This window comes from Thunnus maccoyii, chromosome 6 (genome assembly GCF_910596095.1).
Source record: "Thunnus maccoyii chromosome 6, fThuMac1.1, whole genome shotgun sequence".
Taxonomy (NCBI): domain Eukaryota; kingdom Metazoa; phylum Chordata; class Actinopteri; order Scombriformes; family Scombridae; genus Thunnus; species Thunnus maccoyii.
The window spans coordinates 19669574-19680006 of NC_056538.1; the positions used below are offsets into that span (position 1 = coordinate 19669574).

Consider the following 10433-nt stretch of genomic DNA (forward strand, 5'->3'; position numbering starts at 1 on the left):
TAGCGCTTCTAAACAAGTACAAGATACCTAGCTAACTGTCATTCTCTGCCCATTGTTGTATACTGTGGTGTAGACATGTAACTATGAATAGGAGGAAAAGCCTATTTTGGGCAATTATAATCATCTGATCCAGCATAGTTACAAGTCTTGGTGCCGACAAAACCTGTGAGGCTAAATCTTTGAAGTCAGATTTAACCCTTTCCCAATTTTAGAAACTGACTGCATCTGAAATTGTTAACTTATTAACAATTCACTATTCACTGCATAGGGAACACTATATAGAGGACTATACAGTGAGTCACATGGCAAAATCAAAAAACTATTTTGGACACTACTCAGGTCATTACTCTCGTCCAGCAGTCATCTACATTTACTTTTTATTTTTGTCCTCACAGTTCATGATGGTAGTTGTAACTCTTGGTTAGTGACTGTTGTTTGTATGCTTCTTTTTACATTGCTCTTTATGGTAATTTGAGTCCTCTATATAGGGTATAATAATTCTCAATAGACATTCAGATAACAGTACAAAATGGCAAACATAAAATGAAATAGCAGTCTATATAGTAGATAGTGATCTCTTTCAGAGATCTCCTTCAGTCTGCTGATAGTGTATCTTTATGAACAAAGTTCGATGTGTTTCTCTGCTTTAAGTATGTTAAAGTTTTGTAAGGCACCAGGTACAGATTTGACAATAAACTATTAACCTACATTTGGTTAGAAATTTCTGTCTTCATGCCATGAAGTTCACACAAAGTCACCTGGTTCCTTTTTCTTACATATACAAAGCATATAAGCTCTGTCAACTAACATATTCATAGTCTAATAACCTTTGACCTCAGAAACAAGGCATGTAACAAGCACTTCTCCACTCTTAATCATCTAATCATTTTCTCTTCAGTGTGATGGACAAGATAAGATATCTCCATGGAAGACAATGAAAACCGGTTAAATATTTCACATTTTTATTTTGTTCCTCTCATACAGCTCAGCAAACTGCTCAGACATCAACTGAAACACTCATACCATAAAGTACCATTCAGGCACTGGACATGACTGAGTCAATTATATATGTACACAGATTTATCCTGATGACATTACAAACATCATAAATGAGTACTATGTAACATACATAATGACATACGACATTTCATAAATCTGCTCTGTATTGCTGATGATCAGTTATTGGCCCAGAAGGAACAGATAAATAGACAGAGCTGAATGACAGGCTTCTGAAAAATAAGAAGCAAACATAGAATCAGTCTCCTTGGTGGTTTCACCTCATTTACTGTATAATTTCAGAAGAGGAGAGAGCTCCAATATACTGACCGACAAAAATGGATAATTGTTTGTTTAAGGCCCTCACTATAATGACAAAGAAAGACCCTGTGATCATCCAAACCAGTGGTGTAGTGCAAGGCAGCCACTTCTGCTACTGATTAAAGTCCAGCACCGCTAATGCTCTACCTGCTCAGACACCTATTAAAAGGAAAATTCAGGAGGTAAACACTCATCGTATACCCTACTCTTAAGTTTTCACACCACTGGTCCAAAGGCCATTGCATGGCAGTGATGTGTTTGGACTGTGTGTGATAAGTGCAATGTACAGTGGCACCATGCAACTTATTGCTGCAACCTTGTAACAGTGACAATGTTTTATGAAAAACTCAGTCAAAGTGAACAACTGAAATGTCTCAGTTTGCCAAAACCTACAGCAGACATCTTTTTAGTTTAATATCCTGTGCAGGAATTTTATTCTTTTCATTAACGTTTTATAGTATCAATCCAGTAGGTGCGTATTGGTGAGGAGCTTGCAGACCTCTAACTGTGTGGCTCGACTAACAATGTGACATCTGTATCAACACTTACAAATGTGGCACAGACACAGGCTGGTGTAGAGAAATCCCTACAAGAAGAAGTACAACATGCATTGTTCAAACCAGTCGTACGCATCCTCAAGAACTCATAGATTTCATAAAAATTTATACTCATATACATTTGATTGTAATCCAAAAGACAAGTTAAAATAAATCTGGTCAGAAGCAGATTTTACTATTTTGTCATTTGAGATTTCTCTGATTTAAGAAAACAAGGTGTGTGACTGGTTTTGATTTTCTGCAGTGAAATAATTGCATCTTTGATTTGAGCATTTAAGCTGATCAGTTTATATTAACTTCATGTTTTGAATTCAGTGAAATAAAGATATCTATCAGAGGTGGTGGGGGCTGAATTACAGTGTAGAACACATAAAATCATATACTTTGTTAAAGAATGGTACCAAACCAGACATAAAGGAGGAGTATACTTTTAGTACATAACATCACCGTCTGAACACCTCCCCTCCAAGGCAGCTCACATTTCCTTTGGACAAGTCCAGTATGATATGCAGTTCCATCATGCGCCATAAAATTTTATTAGCTCCATAATTTTTGGTTGAATGCTGGTCAAAGTCATATTAACAGTTCAAACTGGCTCTGAGGAGCAGACAGTGGTTACAGCCTCTCAGTCTTTCAGGCATCAAGAAATCAGGAGAAATCAGGAAGGGATGTTTTCTGCCCAACCTGCAACCACTACAGCCCAGAGGAAATGCTCTGCCTCTGTTGAACTGTTGCTCCATTGATCAAAGTAATTTTTGGACACATCTGGGGTCGTCCAGGTGAGCCTGAAAACAGAAGTCCTTATATCCAACTCAGTCCTCCTGAACAAGTTCCAGTTTTATCATCGGACACAGGAAGATTGTCTTCTCATTCCCTACTGGACGCACACGTACTTTTTCCACCAGGACTTTGAGAGCATCTTCATCTTATCAGCTGTGCTGCGGACCTTCCTCTCCCGCCGGGCTCTCCTGTCAGACTGCCGCAGCCCCACAGCGATAGCTGCATCAAACACCTCCTTCAGATTCTTTTGCGTGAGCGCCGAGCATTCGACGTACGTCACTGCCCCAATTTTGTCTGCCAGCGCTCTGGCGTCTTCCTCTGCCACCGGCCTCTCCCGCCGCCTCGCCAGCTCGATCAGAACCTTGACGTCCTGCCGCAGGTCGCACTGTGTGCCAACGAGGAGGACGGGTGTGAGAGGGCAGCGGCGGCGGATTTCGGGGACCCATTTCTCCCAGACGTTTTGAAAGGAAGCTGGGCTGACCACACTGAAGCAGAGCAGCAGAGCGTCGGTCCGACTGTAGCAGAAGTGGCGGAGTTTGTCAAACTCATCCTGTTGGAGACAGAGACAGATACTGAGCAATGTGGTTTTGTGTTTGCAAAGGAAAATTCTCCTGTATTCCTACTTCATGATTTGATAAAAAACATTAAACAAACATTTTATATTTAGCTCTTTACTTTACTTTACTTCAGCAAGCCCCTCACTGGTCAACACACTCACACTCAGCACCATAGCATCACAAGGAAGGGAATTGTGCCAATAAACTGTTCAATAACAAGCTGTCTAAATAGTGTTTATATTGTGCTAATGTATACATGAGCCCTGCCTACTCATTTATATCATCTACAGTAAATCTCTTAAATTAACACTATGGAGCCACACAGCTTTAACTAACAAGGGCCTCCCACATCCTTGAGTACACAGATTAAAGTTGGCAGAAACTCGACATAAACCTCTCCCTCTTTGCCTTAACCCTCTCCTTTCCAGCACACATTTGCTAATCCCTCTATGCCTAAACAATACTCTGCGCCAGCACCTTTTGATTTTGAAAAGCAGGCCAAATCTGCAGAAACAATCAGTAATTTAAACTGCGAACATGTGGGTTCAAGGCTCAGCGAATGCAGTGGACACTTAATCAACTTGTGAGTTTCCCACACAAGCTTTGGCTTTGCTTTGCTATCTGATGACGTAGGTCCATCTGCAGAATATACAGACATATCAACATCTCTGAGTAAGGAGCAACTTTGTTTATCAGCTTTGGCGGCAGCTGTTATCATTTTTCTCCAGACCATTTCGGTCTTTCTGTTTCGGCTTTCTCTCTCTCACTCTGTCATCTCTTTTTCTTGGCACACCCAACCCATTTCTGGGTTTCCTTCTTATGAAATTGCATCAGTACAGTAAGTGTTTGATGACTTTTATCTGTCCATATTTGCCCAAGCTTGTCTGTATGTGTGTGTATATGTGCGTGCAGTTGTAGCACTGTGTGCAGCTTGCAACATGCTGTGAGGTTTTACGTGTATTAGGGGCTTGTTCAAATGCCTCAACCCACTTTATAGCCAAATTGTCTTTGATTCTGCGTAGAACTGGCAGTGCCCTCGGAGGGTTTGTGAATGTCAAATATGCTGCTCCCAGGGCAGGCTTCTGTTGGGCTGGATTATGAAACAACCACCCATGCCCCAGAGAGAAAAACACTTTCACAACCTGTTCCTCCAAAGATTTCCCTACCAACATAATAATGAGTCATGAACTTTGCCTGGGAAGCTTCATGTACCACCATGTCCTTAACAGACACAGGCAGAAAGAAATCATTTTTCACGTTCTTATGCATCATATCACCTCCGGTCTAATCTACTGGCTTCTCCCACTCCTTCAGTACCCTGTTACTACACCACTCTAAGTTAAACCTATTCTATAGAGCAGTGTTATTCCTACTCCAGATGAAGAATGACAGTAGAGACAAGGAATTCTACTATTTCTACACCAGTGAACTACCTGAAATAATAGTGAGAGGCCCATATTAAGCCCTAAGGAAAAAAAGAAAGCAAAGACAACTTGAGTGAACTACAACAACAGTATGTCTGCAGCTAAAAATCTATTTTAATTGATTATTTGTTTAATCTATTAAAGGCACAGTATGTAATTTCTGCCGCTACGGATCTCTCAATCAAAACAATAACAAAAGACTGACTGCTCAAGGCGTGATCCTTTAATTACATGTTCCATCAGATCAACAGCCCGAAATTCGAAGGTGTTCGGTTTACAATTAATTTGAAAAAGGCTTTAACAATTCACAAATGCAATATAACAAGCGGCTCTTTGAGGCTGTATTTAACGCAGTGATGCTTTGATTTTAGTGTGCTATCATGCTGATGTTTAGAATGTATAACGTTAAGCATGTTCACCATCTTAGTTGAGCATTTTAACATGCTAAAATTAGCCAATTAGCTCTAAACACAAATTACAGCTGAGGCTGAAGGGAATGTCATTAGTTTTGCATGTATTTGGTCATAAACCAAAGTATCATTTTTGACGTGATGATTGTGCAAGATGAAAAATGAAGGGGTTTGTCCTGAGGGGAACATGAATATTTGTACCAGATTTCATGGCAATCCATCCAATAGTTGTCGAGACATGTAACTAAAAATAAAAAAATGTCAACCTCATGGTGGCACTAGATGAAAAGTCAAGGGATCATAAAAGTCAGTAGGATTCATCTTTGGAGGAACATTCATGGCAGTCGATCCAATAGTTGTTGAGATATTTCAGTCACAGGACACTACCACTCATTTAGCTGCTAGCATTGCTAAAATATGACATTTATGTGTAACAACGACATGCAATGTAATCCAGAGGTGATGCGTGTGTCTGTCAGTGTGTGTATAAAACTCACCTGTCCTGCAGTGTCACACAACTGTAGTCTAACTGGGTTTCCATCCACCTGAACCACAGCTGTGGACACAGAAACAGACAGAGAAAATAAGTCACAGCTGTCAACATGACTTAAAAACTTTAAAACTGTATACCAAGCCCCCACCTGACACTTTGGTAGTTAACATACACACACACACACACACACACACACTCGACCCACCAGAATATTCTGTGGAATAAACAAAAGCCTGCCAGTTGAAAACACAAAGACCCCCTGCTCTTTTCTTCCAGCTAGCAGACGGCCTGCTCTGTCTCGCCCACCCACTCTGCCAGTTACTGTTGAGACCATAACACTTTACTGTCGCTCGGACCACTCGGTGAGCTTTGTTCTCTGCTGTGTTTTGACAGAGGCCATTCCAACGTTGTCTAATGGTGGGGGTAAAAACAAAGCTGATTTTGTTTGCTCAGTGACTCTCTTCCAATAGGCCTCATTTCCAGATTGGTGGAAAAGTGGATGAGTCATCTTACAGCGAGTTTCATTACAGGCCATTTATTCTTTTCAGAAGAGTGAGCACAATGCAGAGCAGCAGGCACATGGAAACATTTACAATACGCCTGGAGTGTATGGTCGGTCATACCACCTGATCAAAGAGTTTGCTGGAACTACTCATGTAGTAGGACAGGCATCATAGCACCAAGCTTTGACAAAAGAGAGGAGAAAAGAGAGGGAGGAGGGGAAAAAAAGGAAAATGAGAGCGAGCTGCCATTGTGTAATCATTTCTTAATCCCTGACATATAATACTTCTTTGATTTTCTGCTCTGTCTCATCGTCCCCTCTCTCCAGCCTCCCGCTTCTCTACGTTTCTGCCACCTGTGCCTTTGCGTAAATGCTCAGAAGTCAGCTTTCAAGGGGACACTCTGATTCTGGGCACCGAGATATGACATCACCAGCAAGGGCCCCAACTGCACAATTACTCTCTGTCAGGCCGGGCGAAAGACAATCTCTGCCTCAGAGCCATTGCAACAGATGTGCCCATTCCAGTATAGATTGAGAGGGCTCAAGGGGTCAAGGCTGACAACAATAGAAAGAGTTGTGCAATCCAAAACCCGTGAACCAGAGACACTCTCTGCTCTGTACAGGAAGGTTGAGCCATGGCTCATCTGAAGGTGGTGTGTGTTCCCAGGGACTGTTTTATGGGATTTATGTTAGCCAAGTTGTTAGTTTTACTACTCATTAGCATAATGTCAGAGAAAAAAAAAATCCCTAAATACCAAATAAGAATAAAAAAAGTTGATATATTAATACTCTTGCATTTATAGACAGAACATCTAACAAAGTAAAGTTTTTGAACTTTCAAAAAGAAAAGCTACAAAAGGGCTGTCTAGGTGGATTAGGCTGAGGATGTGATCATGAAGCAATAAAGGTCACAGGTGTTTCTTTTCATGTGAACACTGATCAGTTTAAAGTGCCACCTTTGAAGGATTTTGTTCTCTCTGCTTATTTTTCAGTAAACAACTCTTGCTGGGACTAGTGAAACAGTTTGGAAAGTGGAACCAGGCCAAATGGAAACCTGGCTACATCAGGGACTATAACTCATGTACATTAACGCTGATGGAAGACAGATAATAGGAAACACAAACACATCTATCATAACAGTGGAATAACGGAGGAATTGGCAGAATGGGCGGGTGCTCTGAAAACGTGAAGTTGAAGGAGAGTTCAGGGAAATTAAGTGAGACTGTCAGGCAGGTAGGAACAAAGTGAATTGAATTGGAAATAAAGAGGATTATACGGGCTCATCAGAGCTTTGTTTAATGTCATTAAAGTTTAATTCACCAGAATTCACCCCAATTTAGGCTCCAATCTCAATACACCGATCTACACAGTTATGCAATTCGGTCTTACTATCTAATCCTTCCAAAAACTGACAGGGCTTTGTGGAAAATAAATCTGCTCTAGGAAAACCAGAGATGCTGTTTCTTGTATTAGACAATAACTATACATTATTTTCTTAGATTATTTGTGCATTATGCAAATTGTCTAAAGAGTCTAAAATAGCATTATCTTCACTTTGCTTACCTGAAAAGTCATCAAATGCAGTAGGGACGTATTTGGTTGGGTAGCCATTCGTTGTGTAGCTGACCACCAGACTGGTTTTGCCCACCGCTCCGTCGCCGAGCAGGACGCACTTCAGCAGCCGCTCCTGCGCTTGCCCTGGCAGGGCAGGACTGGGTTTGTGCGGGGGCACCGGAGGGGCCATGGTCCGTCCGTAATCCATGGTGACTGGAGGTGACATTCAATCAGCCAGCACTTCACTTCCAGCGGTGTCCTCGACGGGCAGATGAAGGACCCACCATGAGAACAGGCTTCTCCTCTCTTACACAAGTTTGTCAAATGCTTATGGTCGTGAGTGGGACTCGTGCGTAAAACCCCTCCTCCGGTCCTGCGTGCTGCCAAAGCCACTGTGGCAGATTACTATCACAACCACAGCCTCTCTGCAGTTTACAATGCGAGGGCGGGTCCAAGGCATTATATCGCCAGATTGATTTGACTAATCCCACCCACTTCACCTCCCAACATTGAAGAGCCAAGCAGACACAGGTTGGAGATGTCAAACCAAATGTTTATCCTTTTTGAGACTGTTACATTTTGAAGATTACTTGTAAGTTACCGGACACTTGTGAAATGATAGGAGACAATGGAAAATAATATTGTAAAATACACCCCAAATCTCTTTTATTAATGTATTATGTATCACATTTATCTCTACTACACAGCAGAACCAACTGTGTCATATAGGGCCGACCTATTGTGAGGTCAGTGAGTTTGACCCAGTGTAGGCAAGTCCAGACTTATCCTGTCCTGTAAGAAAAAGACAACCTTGATGTCCATTTTGAACATGAGACATAAAGTGCAGACATTTCAAACCCACTCAGACCCCCTGACCTACTTTAACTGGTAGCAAGCTGAGCCTTGAAGGAACAGCCAGTGGCCAAAAACTGTAGCTACTGGAGAATGTACAAGATAAAAAGATGGTGAAATTTGTGAAAGGAATTTACTAATTTAAAAGTAATTGTTCCTCTGATGGGTAGTTTTTCAAACTGTACAGTGGAAAGTCAGACAAGTTGGACATTTGGAAAGAGGGATGGAAATAATGTCTTGGCTTTTGTCGCCTCCTTGTGGTTAGAAGCAACAGCAAAGAGAAAACAGACATGGATTACCTGTAGGTCAAGTAGTGCATATCATTATCACCATATGGCTCCAAAAGCCACATTTTAACAAGTTTCATTTGTAAAAGCATTTGCAACATCTTAACTTTAAATCAAATGTGTCCATACAGGTCAAATCAAAAGTAAATAAGAAACCCAAGACCGACAAACAGACAAGGTACCAAGTTTCAGAAACATCCAACACAGCCTATAAATTAATGTGTTGACTAATTGGACTATAAAAGTAAGAAAATAGCAAGATATGCCTGTACAGTTTTCTTTTTGACACTTTCAAATTGCTTGTTTTGACTAACCAAAACCTAAAGGTACTCAGATCAACTATAACATGAAAAAGAAAAGCTGCAAATCCTCTCATTTGAGAAGCTAAAACAAAGGAATGATTTGTATTTTTGCTTGAAAATAGTTGCCGCTTAATTTTCTGTCATATGACTAAGTGATTAATTGACTAATTGTTGTTGCTCTAATTAATATGATACCCCTATGACTACTGTAGCTACAGTTTGTGGTCTGACAGTAATTTATCTGAACCCTTGCAGGCTCCATCTCTGGGGGTACAAACGCAAAATCCACAGTAGGGGCCATTGTATAATATAATTTCTCTAAATGTGGACCCCATTTACAGCCTCTACTGAAGTGATAACATTTCAGTCCAGGCTCTTTCATATTACTGTGAATATAAAACACGTCTATAATAATGTCATAGGCAAGTATTGGAGATTTGAGCCATATTGCCATATTGTATCTATCACAAAAAGTCACACTTCACTTATTTTTTTTTTTAGCTTTTCAGCGTGTTTATTTTTCCAAGATTAAAACTTTAATTATTTTAAGAATACAAAATAATCAGCATAATACTATAATGTATGTAATGACCGATTCTGACTTATTTTAAAGGAACTAAAATTTACTTTCCTGTTTGGAATTAATTTCTTCCTCATTGCAAGTCTTTCATCCACACAGCATGTATAAAAACATAAGTATATCGTAGGCAAGACCAAGTGAGACTAAATGATGAGTTTGACTGCAGTTTTCTTTAAATATACTTTGACAGGACAGACCTCAGTGAATGAACCTTTTTTATATGCCAAGCTGTGTGGATAGAAGAAGAGAATCACTGACTAGTGCCTCTAATTTCATTGCTATCTCTAACATCTTGTTTGAAAAAATCATTTGTATCAGTATACTACTACAAGAGGCCAGTGTGTACAACTATAGTAGGTCCAATACTGATCAGCAGAGGATGTCTAAGGCTGATGGGCCTGGATCATGTCTGTTATAACAAGGTTTTCAGTGCAGGACACAGATAAATTATGCATTAATAAGGCATAGGAACAGACACATTTTGGTGCAAGCTCAAAAGCAACTGCTTAAGGGAAATATGGACTTGCTGCAGAGTATCCTGAATAACTTTATTATTCCTAAAACTGATCTACTTACAATTCTGTGTAAGATACCATGTCATTGTACACATGTATCTATTTATCACACAAGTATTGTACATGTACAAAACCCCATTCTCAGGAAGGCAATGGTCAGGTAAATATGAGAAGTGGCTTGTTATGGGAGGAGAAGTCGCGGTAAGCTGTTGTCAGCAGTAAGTACTGTGAATCAGATCATGCACTATAACCTGCAGTTAGAAAGGCACCTGCTGTATTTTACTCCCACATTCCTTTACAAGT

General features: G+C 40.4%; 1 protein-coding gene across 1 annotated transcript; it reads right to left on the minus strand.

Annotated features, from left to right (window-relative positions):
* Positions 1-940: 940 nt before the first annotated feature.
* Positions 941-8044, minus strand: rhoub (ras homolog family member Ub). Its single transcript, XM_042413442.1, has 3 exons — positions 7604-8044; positions 5543-5601; positions 941-3204 (listed from the first exon to the last, which is right to left on the minus strand). The coding sequence occupies exons 1-3, from the start codon at positions 7818-7820 to the stop codon at positions 2749-2751; spliced, it is 732 nt and encodes a 243-aa protein (XP_042269376.1). The 5' UTR covers positions 7821-8044; the 3' UTR covers positions 941-2748.
* Between the last annotated feature and the right edge of the window lie 2389 nt (positions 8045-10433).